The 25,596-nt window shown below is 39.6% G+C and overlaps 1 protein-coding gene across 8 annotated transcripts in view; it reads right to left on the reverse strand.

Moving 5' to 3' along the window:
- The window catches only part of TNIK (TRAF2 and NCK interacting kinase), a 368,566-nt gene that overhangs the window by 84,776 nt on the left and 258,194 nt on the right, over nt 1-25,596 (reverse strand). For 6 of the 8 annotated variants that reach the window (XM_042456002.1, XM_042456006.1, XM_042456005.1 and 3 more), the window contains exons 11-13: nt 23,587-23,653; nt 22,048-22,252; nt 32-142 (exon numbers count right to left, since the gene is read on the reverse strand). In XM_042456002.1, coding sequence (XP_042311936.1) covers nt 32-142; nt 22,048-22,252; nt 23,587-23,653 — 383 coding nt within the window. The remainder of the gene's footprint in view (nt 1-31; nt 143-22,047; nt 22,253-23,586; nt 23,654-25,596) is intronic. The other 2 variants (XM_042456004.1, XM_042456007.1) reach the window with 1 other exon arrangement.

The raw sequence follows: 25,596 nt of genomic DNA on the forward strand, positions 1-25,596 counted from the left end.
GCACACTCATCTAAGAGCTAATATGAGTTACCTGCTCATGCTCAGCACGCCTCCTCTCTTCTTCTCGGCGCATTTGCTCTTCATAATGCCGGCGCTGCTCTCTCTCCTGCTGCTTCCTTAACTCTTTCTCTCGTCTTTGCTGCTGTAAGAGAAAGTGAAGGATGAGGCAGTGAAGAAATAAACAAATGAATTCATGTATTCAGATATTGTATAATACAAAGATCTCTGGACAGACATGCAGAGCACGATGAAGCCTCAAAGGTCATTTGGTTGACAAATTTATGATAGAGACAGGAACTTACCATGACTCTCCATCTCCACCAAATCTAACCTAATTATTCATATGGAAGATACATCCTATGGTTAATCTATGTGACCCTGTTCTAGGTTTATAGAACAGGAGAACCAAAACACACAAACAATTGAGGAAAATTCAAGGGAAGAATGTTATTTAAAGAAATACTGAATATCATGAATCTTAGATAGCATACAAATTCAATGAACATGGAACTATATGAAGCCAGGAGAACAAGGGTTCGTCTAACATTTAACCACTCTGTTGTAACCAGTCTGGTTTTGGTGTTGTTGTTTTACTTGTAAATTGATGGGGCTAAATAAATAAATAAATAAATAATGCCGATGATGATTAGAGGAGGAAGATGAAGAAGTACACTTTCTATCCCATCAAAATTATTTATAATCACTATTATGATTTTGTGAACTACATATGTAACTTCATATTAACATACAGTACTATCAAACTGAGGCTTTTCCACTTCTCTTTTCTTGCACTGTATTTGCTTGTTGGACAGCAAAGCAAACAGCTTCCAATAAGAAGGCAACTGGCAGTTCTGCTGTTCAGACAGAAGTCACCATTAAAGCCATCTGGATTGGGACCTAAGTCTTTTTCCAGGGCAGCCAAAATAGGAGGTACACAAAGTCATCTGGAGTGACCAAGATTTATAACAGGGCAGGAGTGACATGCCCCTTCTATTGTTTCCAAAGCATGATTTCAAATCTTAGTACAGAATTTAGAGCTTTCCCTGAGCCATGTTAATTTTAGCAGGGAATGAAAAGGCCAGTCATTTGAAAGTCAAGCTGCTTTTTCATACGTTAGCAACCGTTTTGCAGGGAAAATCAATACAGTTTCATAATTACATGCCACTCGGGTCCGCAGCACAAGGCACACACAGTATTGATTGCAGCTATGGATGAGATGTGTCTACAATTGGGCCTGTGTGTCTTGAAAGTGAAATGAAGATGTGTAAAATCTTTCATTAGTAGTGGCATTAAGCAGTCTAGGCCAACATCAGAAATGCACAGAACTGTCTGTCATGGTGTTTGCTCTCTGCAGTTCCATCAACTACATTCTGAACATGTTTTCATTCCTCTGCTAGTAGTATTTCAGAGGTCTCCTAGTTCTTCAATACTATTTTTGTAGCAATAGCTGTACAGCTCCTTATTCAACTTTGCTGTTGTTGCAATAATCTTACTGTCTACAAGATTCTTCATTCACCGATTCAACTATCCACAGCTTGAAAATTTTATGAAAAATATAAATTCTAAAAAGCAAATCTAGATTTTGTCATTTTATACAGGGGCTCTTGGTCTGGTAATTGGTTCCAGGACCCCTTGTGGATACCAAAATCCATGGATGTTCAAGTCCTATTAAATACAATGTCATAGTAAAATGGCGTCTCTTATATAAAATGGAAAAAGCAAGATTTGCTTTTTGGAATGTATATATATATATTTAAAACATTTTCAGACTGGGGATGGTTGAATCTGTGAATAAGGAGGGTCAACTGTATAAGGGACACCATTTTACTACACCGTTATATTTAATGGGGCTTGAGTATCAACAGATTTTGGTATCCACAGGGGGTCTTGGAACCAAACTGCAGCAGATACCAAGGGTATCCCCTCTGCAAATTTGAACACTTGCGTGTTCATGGGTTCTAATTTTCAAAAGGACGAAAGCAGAAACTTAACCCATTGCAAAGGCATAAGATGTTCTGTTGTTTGGGGATTATTTAAAGGAAGGGTCAGAATCATGCAGCCCTCTAGAGCAGTGATTCCCAGACTTTGGTCCTCCAGCTATTTTGGACTTCAACTCCCAGAAGCCCCAGCCAGCTTGGGGTTTGATGTAGAAAACATCTGAAGGACCAAAGTTTGGGAACCACTGCTCTAGAAAATGTTCTGTTCTAGGCACAATGTATGAATTGGTCCCAACACAGTACTGTCAGCACAGGTCATAGTAATTGTATGATTGAGTGCAATGGTCTCTTCTCTGCAAATGAATTCTAATAATAAAACTATCACAACAACAACAAAATTATGAAAACCATCAGTCCTTCCTAACATAGCAACCTCCAGATAGGTTGGACTACATTTTTCATAATGCCTCAACTCACTTTGCTGGGGGATTATGAGAGCTGTAGTCCAATGGAACTGGAGGGGGCTATTTTATATAAAGCTGCCTATAGTTTTTCAGATATGATGAGACACTCACTGGTCACCAGGCATATGGAAACAGAGAAGCAGGGATGCAGATATTAAGGCTTTATATGGCATCTTTGTCAGTGAATTCCAAACTGCATTTGAAAAATTAGTGACTAATGGTTTAAGTAAATACGGCAGTCAACCATTAAAGTATATGTTCCTGAATAAGAATTATTAATCTTCTACTGGAACATCTCTTAAGCAAAATACCACACAAATACTCTATTTATGCCACGATCTTCTCACTTCTTGTGTCTTACTATGTCTTCCAAATGGAAATTCCTTTCTAAATATCGTCTTCCAGATCTGTAATCATTCCACCATTTTAGTGGTACATTCTTTTTAGGCAGAGAAGGGGATGCAAGTATTGGCTGTGTGTAGGGTTGCCATAAGTCAGGACCTCCAAACCAGGACAAATGTAGGACAAATGTAGGACACGGTTTTTTTTTAAAAAAATGGAGGACACACAAAAAATGATTTTTTTAAAAAAAATGTAAATATAAATGCATGTTTCTTAGGCACGGTCAAAATGGAGGACATTTTGGCATTATTCCTAGACAGATGGCAGAAATGTACTTCCCTTTCTGGCCAACCCCCCTCCCCCCATTCCAAACAGCACATTTGGGCATTGAACATGGCTTTTTTTAACATGGCCTCTTACATATTTCAGAGGCTTATTGAATAACCAAACTCTTTGGGTTTCACACTGAACATGGGTTCACATGGCTATGCATACTGAACATGTCAAGGTGGTTTAACAAGAAGTGGATTTGCCCTCGGATTCAATTGTACTTCTCAGAAGTGTGTACTTGGTCAAGGGACTTTGGTTTTTCTTTACTGCGCATGAGTTTGTAAAAATCAGAGCAACTTACATTGCTCTTACAACTCAGAAGCTGGATGATATCAATGTCATCATCATCATCATCATCATCATCATCATCACCACCACCACTATCATTGTTAAAACAAAGCAGACCTGTACAAATGGAATGGAAATCCTCCTCCTCCGCCTCTTCTTCCTTCCTCTTCCTCCTTCCTCTCTCCTCCTCTTTCTTCCTTCTCCTTCCTCCCTCCTCTTCCTCCTCCTGCTTCCTCCTTCCTCCCTCCTCCTCCTCTTCCTTGCCGGACCCTGCCCGGTCCATGTGGAGACCAAACAGAGGACGAGCTCTTCCTCTTGAGGCTGGCTGGCCAATGGGGGCAAACTGGAGTTCAAACAGCCCTGCCTACTGCCAGCAGCCATTGGCCAGCCAGCCAGCCAGCCCCAGGAGAAACTCCTCCTACTTAGCCCTGTGCGCGGCCCTGCAAGAGTGCACAGGGCTAAGAAGGTGCTGGCGGTGTCTGTAGCGGCGGCGATGCACGACGCGTGGCACAGGACAAGGCCCGCTGGAGCGGCTGCACGCAACAGCCAGCACAGCCGCCACCAACAGCACTTTCTTAGCCATAGGCACCAGCCGCTGCAGCAGACCCGGGGCAAAACCGGGTCCAGGGACAAACCGGGACAGGGTGCCCCCTCTCAGTTCAAAAGCGGGATTGTCCCGCCGGGGGGCGGGACATGGCAACCCTAGCTGTGTGTGTATATATGTATATGTGCACCTTTGATTTGCCTGCTGACTTATGGAGACCCCATGAATTTCATAGAGATTTCTTAGGCAAGGAATTATCAGAGGTGGCTTTGCCAATTCCTTCCTCTGAAATATAGCCTGAGGTATGTATGTATGTGTATATACACACAGTGGGATTCAAGGCAATTTACAGATTTAAAAAACACATAGTTAAAATTTACAAAATATAAAAGGTTAAAAGTTAATTAAATTATCAAAAAAAGTTAAAACCAGTTAAAAACATATACTATTACACACACACACACACACACACACACACACCTCACAACAGCACAATAATAACAGGTAGAAAATCCAGCACATTGTTAAGTAAGATGGGCCTTGAACACTCAGTCCTCTAAGGCCTGTCAATGCGGAAAGATCTTCATCTGTCTGTGGAATGAAAGTAGGGATGGTATCAGTCTACCTCTCTGGGAGGGGAATTCCAGAGCCTGGGGGCAGAGCCACTGAAAAGGCCCTTTCCCATATTCCCACTAGATATACCTTTGAGGGTGATGGGACAGAGAAAAGGGCCTCGCCAGCAGACCTCAGAACACAGGAAGCTTTGCAAGGGAAAATGCAGTCCTTCAAATAACCTGTACCTGAGCCTATCTATATTTTAGTGTGACCAAGGAACTGAACCCAGAATAGGGTTTTGCAAGTAGTTCTTATTCCATGATCAAACTAGCTGGGATGAGGAAGATTCAGAATTAGGATTTTTCATATGCTGTTTTGGGATTTTAAAAAAACCCATAGGGGATCCCACATCACATCAATATTGTCTCACCAGAATCTGTGTGCCTGTGTTAAGACTTTCTCTTCTGACATGTCAAAATTCACACTTGCTCTAGAGAGAGAAAACATACCTAAATCATAGTTAATATTTTCTGCATTAGATAAACAGCAGTTTCTGGGTTAACAATTTTAATTTAGAAAACCATAAAGGCAGCAAGAGTGAACTCCACCCTCAATAGTGTCATTCCATACAACACTAGCAATCTGATGTCTCCTTTCCCATCAGCGTTGCCACTAATTTAAAAAGACACACACAGAGAACAGCCTAAACATAGATATCCTACGTCACATCAAATCGTGTATTCAGTGGCTGACCTACCAGCAGCTGTCTGGATGTTACACCTGTATCCCACTGTTGTCTCTGACTGCACTCTTTTCCATTTTCTCCTGTAGATAACATTGGCTTGCCACCTGGCCAAGAAAGATGCTGGGACACCATTCCATTGAGGCTGGGCAGAGATCCTACCTTATGTGGATGTGGAAGAGATCTTTATGCGCCAAGCAGACAAAGGTTCATTGAACTCTGACAGATTTTTGCAACTTATTGCCCCTCCCTCTACCCACTGCTTCTCACAAGGACTGGAATTTTACTAGTTTATTTGTATGACGGCATCAATAGGAATAATAGCAATGGTAGCTATCAGGTTTCTAGCTCTCTACCATCTGCTCAGGTCATAGGTTGATCTGAAAAGCTTTAGAAACCTAGAATATTCAGAAATCACCATAAAAAAGCTCTCTCTGATCTTCACTATTCAGCAAACTGCAGACTTTTGTGCTGGCTTGCATTTCCAGTGGACCCTACGCTACACATCATGTTGATCCTCTGCTGCTTAATAGCACATCTGCAGCATAAAATATAAATAAACTCTTTGGCCTTTTCAAAATGCTAAAGCCAATTTTAATGTGCTCGTCTAGCGTGAAAGATCAGAACCAAACACTTCCCTTTCAACTAGTATGGAAGTCACACGTCAGGTCACATTAGGCTGACTGTTAACCAAAATAATGCTAATTTTTCCCATCACTTATGGAAGAATCAGCTCAGAAGTTTCACTGCCTGCTTACTTCCCCAGCCCCCAAAGAAGACTAGGACAGATATGTAAATTTGACTGCAAACAGAAAGGCAAGAAGAAGAAGAAGAAGAAGAAGAAGAAGAAGAAGAAGAAAACAGCATAAACAGAACTGAAAGCACAATTTGGATTAATCTGCCAATTCAGCAAGATTTACCCCCCCCCACACACACACCTCCCCCCACTCTCTTAATGACCTCAAATATAACTTACCAAATGAAATTAGAGGCTGGTTATTTTCCTGATTCATACAACCTCCACCTCTCACCTGTCTCTTGAGCATGAGCATTTCTGTTTGTTTTATAACAACTCTCTTGTTCTTGTTCTTTCTTTCCGCTCTCTCTCCTCTCACTACACTCACACACACACACACACACACACACACACACACACACACACCAACTGGCCACTCATTTTGCCAAAATCTTTTTCTGTTAATCCACAAAAAAGATAATCCCATTTTGCCTAATATTTGCACATACCAATTTATATATCTAGCCACACATTCAGGTACGATTTTTATAATTTCAATAGAGACAGAAAAACAATGGTTAGAATTCGGTTAGTTCCAACAGAGCTGACCAAATGAATCCATTGCTGAATGGTAAGTCAACACAGTTAAATACCACTGATCAATGGGTCTATTTTAATTAGGATAACAACCATTCCTCCCAAGTATGAGACAGCAACAGCTTTGTCTGCTACCTTCTCGGCTGCATGACTCTGAAAAAAGCATGACTATAAGCACAACAGACCAAAAGGATTTTGGCTTCAGTGTGTCAACCAGGAGCATCTGCTCTTCTTATCATGAGTCTTTAAAATGGACAGGTCTTCAAACAGATTCTATTTCACAGGAGAGTCCTTAAAATAGAAGGCACTGTAAAGAAGGATACATGGCGATCTCAGTACACACACACACACACACACACACACACACACACACACACGTAGTTCTAGTCGCATGCATGCACGCACACACTCTTTCATGGATACATATGCACACAGTTGCTTCTCATCCATCTTTACCAATTTCAAGCTATTTCCAGAAGCTCCAAAAGGGGATTGTTCAATGCTTGTGAGATAATTTAAGAGCTTTCTTTTCACCTCAGTCCTGAGGACTGTACCAAAAGTAGATACGCAGATACAACAGAAAGCAGAATATGAGATGCAACTTTCTTCCAAACTGGCGTAATGTCCCTTCTTTATCATCTCCCATTTCTCCATAACTTTTTCTGTGAAAATACTTTCTGATTTCCCTTGGTTCTTGGTCTGTTGGGTTATACTCACACAACACACTCAATTATTCATTAGAAACAAAGCACCAATTTATTACAGCCAACTTTTTATTTAGCCAACTTCACAGGTTGAACTTCTCTACCAACCTCCTTCATAACCTTTTTACTTTCTTGTTGCAAGCAACAAAGGGAGCTTCTTTGTAACACATTTCCAATGATGGTTTTAAATATTAATGGAGGGAAGCATTTGAAGTCATATGCCTCTGGGAAGCATCTCAAAGAGAAACTGATGAACAGCACTTCAGTTGTAAAATGGATTTCCTTGGTTATGTAAAACTGGCTAAGTTCAACAAAGTTAGACTACTAGACAGGCCAACCAGTACAGAGAGAGAGGATGGGCTGTGGTGGAAGACATTAATTTCACAGCCTCCAACACATATCAGCTCAAAAACCCAGACTAGACTTGTTTTGCTGGAATAAATGTAACTGTTTCCACAATTATTGATAGACCAAGTTTAGCAGGGGCATGTGGCCAGGTAGAGTAGACTCTAGAAAAAGCAGTTCTTACTTTACAGTAGTATAGCTCCCTGTCCTATTCCTCCCAGGGTACAGTATTTGTCGTGGAGAACCTCTCAGGGAATGGCCCGAACACTGCTGCCGCCTTCCTGTTTGTTATTAATGAATGAAATGTGTTACTCCCACTCAATCCAATTGTTCAGGACCCTCAAGCTGCCCTAAGCAAATTTGTGATATAAAGTAGAGACATAAATTAATAAATAAATGTCAGTCACAAACGACATAAAAGACCAAAAAATAATATAATTAAAATAGAACCTATTTGTTCTAAAATCAGCCAGAGGAAAAATCAAAATTAAACCAGGAACCACATCTACCCAGATTTTAAAAACGTGTCAAAACAGTTATATCTTGATCGACCTCAAAAGACAAATAGGAAAGAACCAAAGGGACATTCCAATGCAAGAGTTCAAGAAAACTGATACCAACAATATAAAAACCTCAGCTATGTACACACATTTTGCTGTTGTAGCTGTCTTCAAGTCAACTTCCACTCATGGTGACCATAGAAGGAGACATCTCCAAGAACCCCAATCCTCAACCACTCTACTCAGGTCCTGTAGGTTCAGGCATGTTAGCTCCCTGATGAGTCAAACTATCTGGCATGGAGTTCTCATCTCTTTCTACCACCCTCCTCCTTTCTAGCACTAGAGTCTTTTGTGTAGTGAGTCCTGTCTTCTCGTGATATGGTGAAGTATGACAGCCTCATTTTCTCATCTTGGCACATTGAACACTACCTGTTTAATGACACATTATTTCTCTTTCGGCTGTCCCAATATCCTCAGTATTTTTCTCAAGCACCACATCACATGGACAGTCCTGATCTCAGTATTCAGTTTTATGTCTTTACACTTTAGGATCTTCTAGTTCTTCCATAGCTGCTCTCCCCAGTCCTAGTCTAATAATAATAATAATAAAATAAATAATAATAATAATAATAGAGTTTATATATTTCCGCCTCTCCCAATTGGATTGAGGCGGGATCACAACAGAGTATAAAAAATACAATTAAAACATTACAATATTATTATCACACAAGTTAAAACCACAGCTAAAAACATAAAATCAACAATCATGGGGTCAGATGCTCTCATTCCATACAGAAACAGTCTGTAATTCATAGAAGGCCAGGTGGGTATGCACGTCAAAAAGGCTCTGTCTTAACCGCCTTCATGAAAATTTCCAGGGATGTAGCCAGGTGGATCTCCTCTGGGAGTCCATTCCATAGTGTGGGGGCAGCTATACTAAATGCTTTTTGGGAAGTAGAAACATATTTAGATGCTGGTATCTCTAAATGTTTCTACTTCCCAAAAAGCATTTATCCTGGCTACAATCTCCATTCTGGTCAATGGTTGACCTAAGGTTGGGGAAATCTTTAACTATTTTAATTTCCTAGTCATCTAGGTTGAATTTATGTAAATCTTTCATGTACATTATTTTTGTTTTCTTAATGTTCAACATTAAACTTGGCTTAGCACTTTCTTCTTTGACTTTCTTTAGAAATTGTTTCAAGACTTTTAGTTTTCTACTAGTAGTATGCGTTATTTACATATCTTAGATTGTTGATATTCCTATCTCCGATCTTCACTCCTCCTTCTCTGAGTCTAACCCTGCTCTGCGTATGATATTTTCTGCATAGAAGTTGAACAAATAGGGTGATAGAATGCAGCCTTGCTTGACCCCTTGCTGATTGGGAACCATTATGTTTCCCCATATTCTGTTCTCACAATAGCCTCTTGTCCTCAGTACAAATTGTGCATCAGGGCAATCAAGTGTAGTCGCATTCCCATGACTTCAAGGTGAGTCCATAGTTTTTTGCATCTTGAGATATGGAGCACAATCTATATTGAAGATCTAAGCCTAAATAGGGGCTATGGCAATGATTCTTTTGCAGGTGACTTTATTTTTTTTACCCCTTTCTGAGTGAATGTAGTACAAACTACTATATCTACTAGTAATACTGCTTTCTAATCTTTAGAAGAAAAGATAAATTGTCCATGTTATAACTACAGTTCTATGGCAAGACCCTGTTGATTTAGGAACCCCATCTGCATATGTGTATGATTGGAATTTGGGGGGGGGGGGGTCAAGCACAGAGAGTAAATTAAAGGTAGGTTCATACAATCCTTTTTCCAGTAACTGATTTATAGGGACAATCATCATAATTTAGTATTGTAGGTCCCAACAAATTAAGCAGCTCTCAAGCTTAGAGTTTTGGTGGTTCTTTCATATTCTTTACATTTGTAGCTAAACCACTTCCATTTAGATTTTCAAAATAGTGAAACTTCTAAGGAATCATAGAGTCATAGAGTTGGAAGAGACCACAAGGGCCATCCAGTCCAACCCCCTACCATGCAGGAAATTTAAATCAAAGCATCCCCGACAGATGGCCATCCAGTCTCTGTTTAAAGACCTCTAAGGAAGGAGACTCCACTACACTCCGAGGAAGGAGTGTGTTCCACTGTCGAACAGCCCTGACTGTCAGGAAGTTCTTCCTAATGTTGAGGTGGAATCTCTTTTCCTGGAGCTTGCATCCATTGCTCCGGGTCGTAATCTCTGGAGCAGCAGAAAACAAGCGAGTTCCCTCCTCAATATGACATCCCTTCAAGTATTTAAACAGGGCTATCATATCACCCCTTAACCTTCTCTTCTTCAGGCTAAACATCCCCAGCTCCCTTAGTAGTTCCTCATAGGACATGGTTTCCAGACCCTTCACCATTTTAGTCGCCCTCCATGGAAAAATTAGATTGTATACTTCCACCAAAGCACTTCATATGAATTTAACCCTTCTCATAGGTTAATAAATCCCTTGGCAAGCAGAACCTCACAAATTAAGATTGAATATTTTGTCAGTACATATTATTTTTTTAAAAAAAACTTTAATTAAAGCTGTCTTTAGCAATAATGAAACCCTTTAACATTTAATAATCTAGTATTCCATATTTTTATTTTACACTAAGGATTGGATCCTGTTACTGAAATGCTTTTTATGTAGATTCCATAAGTCCCTTTCCAATCTGTCTGCTCTTGTCCTACATTTTTGAATGCACATCTGCACATAAAAACTCGTGACTCCAAATTGCAGTGAAGGTTCTGAACATCCCTCCTGCTCCTCTCTCAGAAATCCATCTGATGTCAAGTAACGATGTCCTTATAAACATGGGGACTTCATCCTGTAGACTGGCAATACAGCTTTACATTTATCTTATGACAGCCAGTATAATGTCACAGTTAAGAGTGTTGAACTCAGAAGAAAGAGGCCCCAGCCTGAAACCATGTTTCAACCAGAAAACTTTCTGAAAGGCCACTAGTCTTAGTATTTCTGAAATAACAGGGTTGTTGTGTGAATAGAGGGGAAGCATCTACAATATGTGTGCCACCCTGAGCTCAATGGAGGAAGCACAGAATAAAAATGTAATCCATTAAGACAGTAAATCTTATTTTCCATAACGTGTAATTGTTTTGTATTAATAAACATATTTTGAGAATTTATGCTCATTTTCTGTATGTTCTAACTTTCTCGATTTTTTCAGAATTTTTGCTCATTTTCTGTACATACTAAAAGAAATTCTCCAACTTTCACCAGGAAACCATGACTACAAGGAACTCTGGGCTAGTTCTCATCAATCAAATTTGCCTTATGAGTGATGAAGCAGAGAAATGTTTCATTCTCTGTCCTGCTTTATTGACGCTATGACTATCCAGGTCTATTCACTACAGTGCCATTTAAACCACCCACACCCTTTTGAAGCATTGTCCTGAGCTTCTCTTTTCATTATGACTATATGTGATACCATTATGTGGGTCACAGTATTGTGACATCACCAGTAAAACCACTAGAAAAAGGAAATCAGTATTCATTATAGGTAAAAGTTTGATTATCATTTTGTTTTCTTAAAAATATTTCTTGCAGACAAAATCACTTTAAAAGTACCTGAAAGTAGTGCTTATTTCCTTGCATCAAATTTTCAAAAGCTTACGGGATGGTAATTTATTTATTTACTTAATATGCTGCCTTTCTCTCAGAGTGGGATTCAAGGTGGCTTACAAAAGGAAATCAACTAAAATCTACAGTATAGTTTTCAGTTATTTGGTTGAACCAAATAAAGTAACATTTTCCATAAATCTGATTCCCAAAGTGCGTAATGCAATTTGTACAACTATTTTAGGGCTAAATCAAGTATTTTGTGCAAACGATCCCTTTAGAGGCTGAAGTGTTTCCATAAGAGACCTTTCCTGCTGTTCATAATCCAAAATTTACTTCGGTGTCACTTTCACATTTTGTTTGAAAACAGCTCTTTTCCCTATTAACAGTGATGTTCAGGCAGATTTGCATACATGAAAGGGCCAATCCTAGGATTTCCTAGGATGGAATTATGGCAGTTAAAGTGGAATAATAATGCTATAGTTTTTTGTAGAATGAATGGACCCCAGGTTAAAAGGGAGGCCTGAGGTGAGAGAATGTGTTTTGCTAGGAATGTATTCCTGCTTCTTTGACCCCTTTCCATGATCTATGGAAACATCATCTTATGATAAATCAAAATAACTAAAGCAATAAACATGAACTGTACACAGGAAAACCAAAAACCATCTTTACCAAAACCATCTCTGCTTTAATAGAGGAGAAATAAAGTAGAATAATTTCTCTCAAAATGAGGCAGAAGCATTTTAGCAGAACCCAACAGTAGTTAGTAAAACAGGGACTAAATGATAATAGTTTAATAAGAAAATGGGGAACATCAACATTAACATATTCAGGTTTTAGAGGGACATCTAAAGATAGCCAATATTGTGACAGGTCAGGCCTCTTTGAGAAGACTATTCTGTCAGCCTGGTGCTATTATTAAGAGGACTCTGTCCTTACAAGTCAGCAGATGCCAAATACTGACTAGAGCACATGAGGAGATAAATGTGGGTGATACTGCATGGAAGTCAGAAAGTGTTCACTAAATGAGCTCTTCAGTTGTGCTTCAACTCTATGTACAGTATTTTATGTTGCAATGATTTTGAAATAAAGGTATTTTTTGTAGCCTTACAGGTGGCCTGCAAATCTATACTAAATAATGGCTGTGAAAAAGAGGACATAAAGTTTCCCTGAGGTCCTCACCACATTCAGAAGAAGCAATCCACATTTCTCTTATTGTTTGAATATTTTTCCTGAAACGAGGTTTAGCTCTTCAGTAAAAGAGGAGGAAATCTCAAAGCTATACTCTGTTGTATGCATTTCCTTCTTTTGTGTGCACATGAACTGGCTTCTATAGGTAAACACATATGCAATCAATTTCTTTTTCAGGAGACTTTCAAGCATATAGTAGTATAACTGCCCCTCCTGTTGTTGTGTGTGTTTAAGTTGGACCCTAGGGCAACCCTATCATGCAGTTTGCTTGGCAAGATTTGTTAGGGTGTTTACCTTCCTCTGCCTCTTACCTTCTTCTGAGTCTGAGAGAGCATGACTTACCCAAGGTCACCCAGTAAGTTTCCACGGCCAAGTGTAGAACCCTGGTCTCCAGAGCCCTAGTCCAGAACCCAAACCACTACACTGCACTATCTCTCAATTGCCCCTCCTCTAACTGCCATCTTTCTGTTGTTTGCAATTCTCTCTGCAGATGCTCGCTTCTAACTCCCCAGGGTATAAAATGCAGGAACTTCAGGCAGTCCTCCTCCACCTACCCTTGAAGATCAGTCCTTGAGAAATTTATTTACTGCTTGCAGCACTTTCAGACAACTGCAGTCAACTGTCAAATTATCTAACACCGAAACCCCAAGGCTAGACACTTTCACTGTCATGGTCTGATTCAGCATCTTCAGAAAACCACCAGTTTCCTGAAGGAGACGTTTGCTGATGCTAGAAACACCAGCTGAAAGGGCAAGATATACTATCAGATGCTATGCCAGCAACTTTGGCTTGGATGAATTTTTGCTTCTGTATGGCAGACACAAGTGAACTGGTTAAGGTAATTTGTGCAGGAGACACAATGGGCAGCTCTGACATTCTCATCTTTTACACAAGGGTCAAGGGCCAGTGTCTCCATTTAAGCACTGTTTACAATAATAAATCTGTATCCCTGCATTTGAGCCTAAATTTTTTGTGTGATTTTCAAAGGCAGGGGTTTTCTAAGTCCCACCATCTTCCAAGAATCCTCTTGTGAGAACAGGGGAGAGAGATCCTCAGTGGCTGCTTCTAGGCTATGGGAGTCCTTCCTCAGGGAGACTTGGTTGACCTCCTGTCCTTTCTCTTTTTGCTGGCAGGCAAAGACCTTCCTCTTTAAACAGGTCTTGAGCCTTTAACAACTGGTTGGGTTAGAAGGATGTGAAATGGGTGTGCAGCTTATGTAATATGACTTTTGTGTGTTTTTATTTGTTTTACATTAACATTTAAAAAGTAATATTACTATTGAATTTATGGTTTAATGTGTTTTAAAAACTTTTGTACCACATACTGTTTTAGTGGTGTGGAGTTTGAGTAATGGATCATGACTCTGAAGATCACATTCTCTCAGCCTCAGAGGATGGGAATGGAAAACCCCCTCTGGAGAAACTTAAGAAAACCCTCTGATAGGTTTGCCTTAGGGTGCCATAATGACTTGGAAGCATACGATAACAACAACTGTTTTAGCAATTTTGATTTAACTTACACTGTAAGCTGCTCTGTGTACCATTTTGGAAAAAAAGCAGGATGTAAATCAAATAAATACATTGGAAATATGGAAGACGATATGGTGCACTTCACCAGCCACCGAGTGATACATATAAACTAGCCAACAGGTGCCCACAGCATTTAGCCAAGACATTTCAGAGGTTGGCAGCATATAGCCAGTTACTAGTACCACTAATAGCCTTATACTCCCTTGGTTTGCCTAATCTCCTTTTAAAGACAGCTAAGATAGGTGCCATCATACTGGTAAGGTGTTCTTTACACAGATACATCTTCATAGTGTTAGAAGTACTGTACTCCCTTTTGTTTGTCCTGAATCTCCTTTCAAACAGCTTCACTGAATAAATCCAGCTTCCAGAACAGAGGTGGGAAAGCACTGCCAGGAGGCTACATGCAGTCTCAAACCCCAGTTTAGAGGTCCTTTAAGCCTTCCTGGAGATTCTTCAGGCCTCCCAAATGCTTCAAAATGGGGGGGGGATGCAGGCCAATTTCCCGCTTTTTATTTGCCTCCAGACAGTCGTACTTAAAATAGCCAATAAAGGTGGTGGTTTAGCTTACCCATAGAAATCCTTTAAGATCAGCCAAAATAGCTGAAAAATGAAGAAAATAACATCTAGTTCAGTTGCCCATCCTGAAAGGAACATAAAAATACTTCTCTCTCTCTGCTTTCAATTCACTATCCCTAAATTTATAAACTTCGGTTCCTCACCCTCTTCTTCATCTTTTATCTATATGGGAAAAGGACCAAGTTAAAGCAGCACAGACAGCAATCACAAACTCTCTCTGACTCTCCAGCTCAGATGACTTTGGTGTAATTTGTCAACTAGAATTTGAGCAGGGTGCAATGCCTCAGAAGGAAGCTGTGAAAGAAGCAGCCTGGGGTGACTTTTCCAATCATCTGGAGCATGAGCATTAATTCCACAGTGCCACGCATATAACTACATACTTTGGCTTTTTCTTGAAATGACAACGGCAAAGTCACTGAAGGAACAGTGCAAGTCAGGCCAGTGAGTTCCACCCTGGGGTTGGGGAGAAGGAGATAAAACAACAGGCTGGACAGGGACTGAATGCTGATCATGGGTTGCCAGTTGCCTGACCTTGTTATAAAGTACAGAGGAAAGGAAGACAACTGGAGCAGAAAACAACACGTGCCCCCTACAAGGCTGATCCCGCAAGCTTCTTAGGATCCCTATAATAACCACAAAATGGGTGAGCCGAAAACCAGGCTGCTTTCAAATGAAAATATCTTTGGAGAATCAAAGTAAGATTATGATTTGCTTCGGTGTGAATGGAGGATTTGACCACATGAGCAAACATTTTGTCTTTACAAGATTTCAGTTAATCCCATTTCCCCATTCATCTTCATGTTCTATTCTTCTTCTTTTATTTTTATTTTCCTTCCTTCCTTCCTCCCTCCCTCCCTCCCTCCCTCCTTCCCTCCCTGTTTATTTACAGGTAATCACATTCAATTTTAACAGTCAAGCAAGATTCCATCTAATTGATCTGGGAGACATGAATCCAATCACTCAAAAGGCTACCTTACTTTTTCATTTTCTCTCTCTTTTCTCTAGCTCAAGAGAGCTGTATTATTACATGAACATTTCTCTTTCCATTTTAATTCTGTGTTTTCTTCTTTACATATTGTCTGTTCATTATCTCTCTATTTCTTTTTATATATTTCCTTTTCATGAAACACAGATGTAACTTGTTTAAGGCATTTTGCTTTAGAGTGTTTGCTAATGTCACACTTTTCAATTTTATAGTACAGTGCAAATGTTTACAGCATTTGTGCACTTTGTGTCTCAAGTGTTATATTCTGGCAATTTGTTTCAGTTATTATTTTTACTTTTTCCTCTTTTTTAGGCCTAGCACTATTATGCAGTTCATATAAGATTATATTAATATTGTTTTTATCATTTATATACGCTGAAGGGAGCCAGCATGGTATAGCGGCTTGGATGTTGGACTAGGGCCCTTGGAGAACAGAGTTCAAATCCCTGCTTGGCCATGGAAACCTACTGGGTGACATTTTCTCTGCCTCAAAGGAAGGCAAAGGCAACCTCCTCTGAACAAATCTTGCCAAGAAAACTCCATGATATGTTTGCCTTAGGGTTGCCATAAGTCAGAAACAACTTGAAGGCAAACAACAGCATCAGCATGCACTGGCAAGTGAAAAAAAGACTGTGATTTGCTTTATGGCAATATTCTCTTTATGGTTTGGCACCCAACCCACCATATTAGTGAAGTATGCCTGTAATTCTTTTACAGTGCAACATAGAATCATAGAATCATAGAATTGGAAGAGACCGCAAGGGCCATCCAGTCCAACCCCCTATCATGCAGGAAATTCAAATCAAAGCATCCCCAACAGATGGCCATCCAGCCTCTGCTTAAAGACCTCCAAGGAAGGAGACTCTATCACCCTCCGAGGGAGTGCATTCCACTGTCGAACAGCCCTTACTGTCAGGAAGTTCCTCCTAATGTTCAGGTGGAATCTCTTTTCCTGTAGCTTGCATCCATTGTTCCGGGTCCTGTTCTCTGGAGCAGCAGAAAACAAGCTTGCTCCCTCCTCAATATGACATCCTTTCAAATATTTAAACAGGGCTATCATATCACCTCTTAACCTTCTCTTCTCCAGGCTAAACATCCCCAGCTCCCTGAGTCATTCCTCATAGGGCAAGGTTTCCAGACCTTTCACCATTTTAGTCGCCCTCCTCTGGACACACTCCAGTTTCTCAATGTCCTTTTTGAATTGTGGTGCCCAGAACTGGACACAATATTCCAGGTGGGGCCTGACCAGAGCAGAATACAGTGGCACTATTACTTCTCTTGATCTAGACACTATACTTTTATTGATGCAGCCTAAAATTGCATTGGCCTTTTTAGCTGCCGCATCGCACTGTTGACTCATGTTCAACTTATGGTCTACTTGGACTCCTAGATCCCTTTCACATGTACTTTCATTCAGCAATATGTCTCCCATCCTATATCTGTGCATTTCATTTTTCTGCCCTAAGTGCAGTACCTTACATTTCTCTGTGTTGAATTTCATTTTGTTAGCTTTGGCCCAGCTTTCTAGTCTATTCAGATCATTTTGAATCTTGATCCTGTCCTCTGGGGTATTAGCTATTCCTCCTAATTTGGTGTCATCTGCAAATTTGATAAGTATGCTCCCAATTCTGTCATCCAGGTCATTGATAAAGATGTTGAATAACACTAGGCCCAGGACAGAGCCCTGTGGGACCCCACTGGTCACTTCTCTCCAGGCTGAAAAAGAGCCATTGTTGAGCACCCTTTGGGTTCGGCCAGTCAACTAGTTACAGATCCATTTAACAGTTACTTTGTCTAGCTACAATTAACATAAATATAACATTAATAGTAACAGAGATATTGTGTAGTCTGTTAACACCTATTTTTCTCCTATTAGAAATAAATTATTTAGCATCCTGTCTCTCTTCACTCTGTACCAATGTCGATAGTCACTCTGAGTCCTCCTCTGTTAAGGATTCATATCTTCTTCTCCACCTCATAGGAAATCTCTCCTCTCTCTGAATCTTTCTTAGTTACATGAATTGACTCTGCCAAATAATTCTGTACATGAAATAACAGCCATTGAGGGTCTTCCCAGGTGTGGCTTCAATTAAGATTACCATAGGTGGCAATTTATGAAATTTTGACTGGTAAAGCCATGTGATGGTGAACCTCTTTGTGAAATGTGAAAAAAAATCTTTTGAAATGTGGCCACAACTTTATGCTGTTTATGAGGCTTTTAAAAGGCAGTTTAAACCATTTGTTTTAAGAAAGGCATTCAGTTTCCTGTCAGGGTTTTTTAAAAATGAAATGAGTTTCTACACATCTTCTTAGATATCTTCTCATTAAAAGGAACATCACTCCAGCCCAGCTGTTTGAGAGGGAGGCTTGCCTGTGAGAGAGTTCCATTAGAGTTGCATTTGCTATTATTATATAATGTTTGTGGGAGTAAAGGGACCATGTTCTCTTCTTATTGTTTTATTTCTGTATTGCATTATTGTATTGTCTTTCTGTTATTTTGCTGCCAAGGGAATGTCGGGAATTGCCACCTAGATGTCATGCCTTAATTATTACCATGTTGTGTATTTTAGATTTTGGATTTTGTATCTTTATTAGGCATTATGCTATGTTATGTACTTTGTATTATGTTTATTGTTTTCTTTATTATGTATAATTATTCTATTGTTATTATGTATGTTATGCTACAATTGGTGGGGAGGCTATATTTTTTGTATTCAATACCTTTCTTTTGTAATCCGCTTTGATTACACGAGGAAAAAGTGGAATATAAATAATAATAATAATAATAATAATAATAATAATAATTTCATGCTCTTTTTAAAAAAATTAATGGGCTTATTTTTATCGGTTGTCAGTCAACTTGGGTGTTCAGTGATGTTGGGACAGGGTTTTCAAATTAATAAATAAAGTGTTTCAGACAGGAATAGCAAGAAGGAGGAGAGACATATTCTGAATTCTCCTAAACATTTTGGGCAGTCTTCTCTAATACCCACAACATATGTTGCACATTCTGGCTGGGCATTATAGAAGTTGTAATCCAATTTATATGGAGAGCCCTACACTGGAGAACCCTGTTCTAGGAAGTGAAACTGAGAAGAAATTGCTATGTGCTTTCAAGTCAACTCCAACTTCTAGCAGTCATATTACAGGGTTTTCTTGTCAAGATTTCTCCAGAGGATGTTTGCCATTGTAGTTCTTTAAGGCTGACAGAATGTGACTTACCCAAGGTCATCCAGTGTGTCCCTCTGGCTGATTATGGGTTTAAATCCTGATCTCTTGAGGACTTAGTCCAACACTCACACCATTGCACCATATTGGTTCTGAGAAAAATTGGCATCTTTTTACTGCTCACATGGGGGACAGTGGGTTTGACTTGGAGGTCTTAAATACACTACAATTTGGCAAGGCCATTAATGATTTCAGCTTTCCCCTCTCATCAGCAACAAAGTTAAGCCCTGCTATCACAAGGTCTCATATATTTCCTCATGGGATTCAAGAACATCAGAGGATCCAATGTTTAGAGCCTCTCCCCATAGAATGCTAGACAGAAGAGAACCCCACATCATTTCTGATAACGGAACCTATTTCCCTCTCAGATTTGCATTTTTCTGGTCTCTGTAAAGATGGCTTTACTGAATCAACATATCATTTTGTGGTTTTTTGACTAATTGATTCTAATTTTTTCTTTGAGTAGCTGTTTATTTGTAAATGCATAGATTACAGTTTGAAAGCTGTTGAGTATTTATAACAAAACTGATATCAAAGCCCTAGATATAATGTGAGATATAAAATAAATGATTTCAAACAAACCTCATTCAAACTCCTAAGTTTAAAAAGAAGTATTCTGTTCTGCTCAGAAGGCTACTTTTGTGAAGGGAAGATAGGAGACCAGCAGAATGCACAGACCCACATTGTTGCATTGTGCCCTCGGTTTATGGTCAACACGATGGCAAGACAAAGCGATATCTGAAGCAGGCTTCATATATTTGCCAAACTGAACAATGCTGTTGTCTGATATATGTTTTGCCTCCTCCTTATAACCCTGGAAGAGACTGCAAATAGCAGCCTTGGAAAACAGCCATTCACTTTCCCTGGAATGGTACAAAATCAGCTGCTTGACATTCGTTCATGTTTTAAATTACTAGCCGCAGGCTTCATTGTCCATTGCCTAGAAACCCAAAGAGCAAAAAGGCGACTTTGACTGCATATAATGAATGGGTGAAATGACTGGTTCCATGTAACAGGAAGGTCCATTTGTTCAAAGCTTTTGTCCAGTGACCTCTTGGCACAGACAACTAATTGTCTTTCTTTCTCTCCCCCAAATGGGATGAGATGACTCAATATGAGTGGCTACAAGAGCATCACAATGGTAAGGACAAATGGTCCACTCTTTGTTAGCATGTTCTTCAGTCAGGGAACAAAGGAATCATTTGATTCAGTTAAAAAGGACTGGCTTATGAACAAGTAGAACTGACAGTCTCTTCCACACATAGTGAAGTGTAGCTTTTGAATGTTATGGAGAATTGAGTATTACTGGTTGCATTATAAACAGGATGGACTGAGATACAGCCTATATTAAATAATTAAAAATAATGAATAAAACGTATAAATACAGGCCATTCCCAACACATGGCACATTCAAGCAAATACTGGGAACCAAGATGAGATTCATAGAAAACCATACAATATAACGATAATATATTATTGTGATATTAAAAAGTGTTTTGTAATTTTAACCGATTGCACAAGTCTAGAGCACTTTGCTTACAGAGCGGTTCACAAGTGTTAAATATAATCTGAAAACCCCACACTTTAAGCACTGGGCTATCTTTTTAGTTTTCCCTTCATTCCTGCAGTGCAGGCAGGAATAACATTCTGAAGAGGCCTGATTTATGGCTGTGGCAGCCATTTTAAGGTCTGCACAATAACTTAGGCTAGGGAGAAATCACACAGTGATTGTGATGACAACTTCAGCCACACAGGCCCATTGCTCCTGTGAAAGCTATTGCTATGCCCTCTGCTTGACCAGCTGCTTGACAGGACCACTAAAAAGAGCACTGAATATATAAAACTGGATTCACTGGACCAGGAGCCATGTTTTTATTTCCCCACATAAGTCATGGGCATTGCACTGTAGGGAAATTAACAGCTGCCACAAAGGGGAAGTGAGTGAAGAGTATAGATAAAACCTTGGTAGGGCTTATTCCACTCAGACTTTTCCCACTCATGGAAATCCTGCAAAAAACAAAACCAGTTTCCTGATAGAGGTATCAGCTGGAGGAACCCTCCTGGAGCTGCGCCTTGGATGGCTGGTTTCAATCCACCTGAGTTCTTCCTGCTGAGGAAATGTAGCCGTTCCAAAGCCAAAGGAGCCTGAGACAACATTCCAAATGTTGACTGAATAATATAACAAGGGATGCTGTCAGGATAGCATGCTATCCAGACCACAAATGGATCAAGAGGTAGCCATCTTATCCCTCTGCCCTTCCCTCAAAGGTTCCCAAGCCATGCTATATTTATATTCACAAACCATCTATCCAGCCATTCCTTTATTTATAACCGCCCTTCCCCCCTAAATTGGGACCCAAAGCAGTGTTAGAAAGAGAGAAAATTACAGTACACATATGGTTAAAAACATACACAACTACATGACATAATAGAACTTTCTCCGGCATGGCAAATAAGTAGTCTGATCTCTTTTATTTTTTTAAAAAAGGGATGTTGGGGAATAATGTTTATTTAGATCAAGATATATGTGTTTGTGGGAATATTTCACATGCCCACACCAACTTGCTGGAACTAAAATTACCTTATTAAATTACATCCAGTACAGAAGGCTCCATCCCTCTTGTCTTTAGGTTCTATTGTAATAAAGTTTGGAATCAATTTAGGCTTTCCATTGCTATTCCATTCCTTTCCCAATCATTTTAATCAGTTAATTTCAAAAAGATGATTAAATGATAAAAAATCATTCTGAATAAAGAAAGCATGGATTTCTAATGCAACATGACATATTCATCGGGTAAGAACATAATTAAGCCTTGGGTACAGCACCAATCCATTACCTCTTCTAGCCTCCGTCTTTGTTCTTTCTGTTCTTCAATCCTCTTTTGCCGTTCTGCCAATAATTGCCGTTTATGTTCCTCATTCTCCCGTTGCTGCTGTTCCAGCTGTTGCCGACGAAGGGCTTCTGAGCGTTCCTTGTTTGCAAGTTGAAGTCTCAAAAAATCCCGTCTCAGTGTCGACTCACCAGGTAGATTTAGGATGGAGCTTCATGAGGAAAGGTAAATATTTATCATTCCAGAAGTACATCTGTATGAATGTGCATGAAATACAGAGCTATTCTCTAACTATGAATATCCATTCCTATGCTCCTGCCAGTCAACACTACATTATAAAAATAATTCAGTCTACATGATCATCTTGTCCTTATGAAAATAATGGAGAAAAGTATACTACCATGTACATTTCTCACTGTTAGTACTAAGCTAATATTATCTGGGACATCCAGACATTCATGCTCTGCCATTTTATTTGTTAAGAAAATGTGTGTTTGAAATACAAATCATAAAGAGACCTAAATAAAGCATCGTGTACCAGATCAGGGTTACTTCATACATCTTACATATACTGTGCATACTATTGGCATATTGACCTTCATTAGCATTCATTTATTTGCATCTAATACAAAGAAGTCTCAAGGGTCATCGATCCTGCATGCAATAGTAATATCATTTTTTTTTTCATTTTTCTGGAGGATTATGGTATTCAGAAAGAACTTACTTAACACAAGAGTCTCTCAGCAATTCCATTTAAAGTATTAAGACTGCCACCCTTCATCACTGTGTTAAACTTTACAATTGCAGCTGACTCAAGTAATAAAATGTTATTTGGGGCTCCAAATGAAGGTTGGTATGTTTGAATTTTTCCATGTAAAAATCCTGTTCGCATGTAAAAAATTAGCATATCTGGGAAATTTGACTCCAGCTCCTCCCAGCAATGCAGTTTTTAACTTTTTCATGGAGTAAAGTTGCACATGCAGCCTGAAGAGGTATAGACCAAGACAAGTCACACGTTATCATGTTCTTGCAAGTACCAATTGAAGGTGGCCAGCATTTTCTGTAATAACATATCTCTTCTAGAATGAGCACAGCTAGTAGCTGTCATGCAGAATCCAAAAATATTCACTATAGCAAGGGTGGGGAAACAATCTGAGATGGTGGGCCAGATTCCCACCTGAGTATCACTGATGCACTTGTCCAGAAGCAAGTTTCCTTTCCTTTTAAAAAACAAATCAGCATTTTATAGCAGACACTTCATTTTTTCCTGATCTGGTGATACTAGTGACATGTTGAGATTTCTGTCAGCAATATAACTCCATTCCTTAACATGCTCAAAGGCTTGTGATACATCATACCTGGTTAGGAGTGTGAGGTAAGCAATAATGAATGGCAATCCAATTTTAGACAGAACTATCCCCACCACACCTATTGGGTGTCAGTCTGCCCAACACCAACAAATCTCCACATATCATATTCACCTTCTTTTTACCCAGTGCAACTTAGAACACTCCACACAGCCAGGAATGGACAATTATTTATTACCTGGGTTCTCCAGAGTCATTTTCTTCCTCTTCCTCCTCGCTTCCACTGTACTCGTATTCAGTTTCATCTAAGAACATAATTGAATGTCAGTGCCTTTTATGGAAACCATTAGTTTTTCTGCTAGATGAGGGCCCCAGGGTTCTGGTCTGAGAACAGCAAACTTTTTTCATTTTAATATGTGGCAGGACTGGGTAGGAATCAATATTGTTTCAAGCATGACTTCACCTTACCAAACAAGCCTGAACCTAAGGAGAGATTCAAACCTTGCTAATGAGTTGGTGTTTAGATAGTGTTTTTAGACAGTTGTAGGGGTCTTGATTTGACAAGTTGGGTGTGTCTGCAGAAGGCAATGGGGCTTGTTGGTTTAATTAAGAGCCTCTGATCTTTCCTTTTATATTTTGAATCTAGATTGGTTTTCATTGGGGGGGGGAACATGGCAAAGGCAGGGAAAGAGTGATGTGTTAATTTAAAATATTTTATAGGAATTTTACTGGCATTATAGAAAATTCAATAAATTCATATTCTGAAATAAGTAGGTTGAAAATGCATTCATTCAACAGGCTTGGTCTGATAATAGCTCTTCATTTTATGAGCCTATTCAATCGAAATAAAATCTGTTGTTTCAAAAAGCATATCACTTTTATAAATATTATGACATTAAACACTACAGTGTAATAAACCTGGTGATTTGTTGTCTGTTTCTCTGAAACATTCATAGCACTTTTACTGTGCCATATAACTTAGCAAAATGAAAGGTAACTTGATGGTTTATCCAGAAACACTAAAAAGAGATTGTTAATACCAAATTTAGCATGGTTCCACATTGTTGTTAAGTTGAACTGCTGCATTTAAGTACACAGAAGCCAAACCATGTCTGCATCATGGTTATGCTTACATAACCACCCAAGAATATTGTGTCCTGGCTGGAAATGAAAATCCATTAAAAAAGATATCACTGTGCCAATTTAAACCTGAACAGTGGCAACTGAAGCTTCCAAAGAAACATAGGCGGGGTACAGACCGCCGCTTTGCGGCAGTCTGCCGCCGCCGCTGCCAGGTCCGCAGGGGAGCCGGAGCCTTCAGACGGCGCGGCTCCCACGTGGACAGAAAAAGAAGCTCCAAAATGTACAAGGGGCGCCGCCATCTTGTACGTATAGGATACGTACTATATGGCGGTTTGTATCCCGCCATAGACTCTTAGAGGTGGAAGGGATCAGAAGGACCATGTAATTGAAACCTTTACCATGTATAAACACACAACTCCTGAAAGATGACCATACAAGTTCTGTTTAAAGACTTCTAAAGATGGAGAGTCTAATACCTTTCAAGGCAATTTATTCTACTGTTGAATAGCTCTTATAGTAAAGTTCTTCCTAAAAAGTTTATTCCTTTGTAGAGGTGGATGCTAAAGTAAGTAGCTGAACAACATGAAGAATGAAATTGGATATATGCCCTGAAAGGTGGCTTCTCTCCATTTGAAAGCATAATCTAGGAAGCATAATCATGGGCCGAAAAGAACCGTTTTTCGCCACCTTTCAGGCAGCTTCAGAGTGTGGTGTTTACATGTCACATGTCCTGAAACTGCCCTGGCCGTTTACACATGGGCCAGCTTCCAAGTGCACTGGCAGAGCAGTGTTTATATGCTGCCCACCGCAAGAGAGCATTAAAGCAGCTTCTGGCCACAGTGGATTGGGAAAAGCTGGCTTTTTGCCAGGTGAAAAGGAATGGTTCTTTGCTGCTGCTTTTTGGGTGGCTTCAAGGCAGATTGGGGCTGCAGTGTGCAGTTGCTGCGCCCCCAATCCAGCTTCGGAAGGTGTGGCTTCAAACTGCCCTTTCAGGGCTGTCTATTTTGACTCTATATCTCTTTTTTCATTTGTTTTGGAAAGTCTTCCAGTCTATCTCTGCAAATTCTTATTTTCCTTAGTTCCAGGAATATTCTACTTTTCCTTCCAAAAGTGAAAGCCAGTGTGGAGGAGTGGTTTCAGAGTTGGATTACAACTCTGAAGACCA

Source organism: Sceloporus undulatus, chromosome 3 (genome assembly GCF_019175285.1).
Source record: "Sceloporus undulatus isolate JIND9_A2432 ecotype Alabama chromosome 3, SceUnd_v1.1, whole genome shotgun sequence".
In the NCBI taxonomy this organism is placed as follows: Eukaryota; Metazoa; Chordata; class Lepidosauria; order Squamata; family Phrynosomatidae; genus Sceloporus; species Sceloporus undulatus.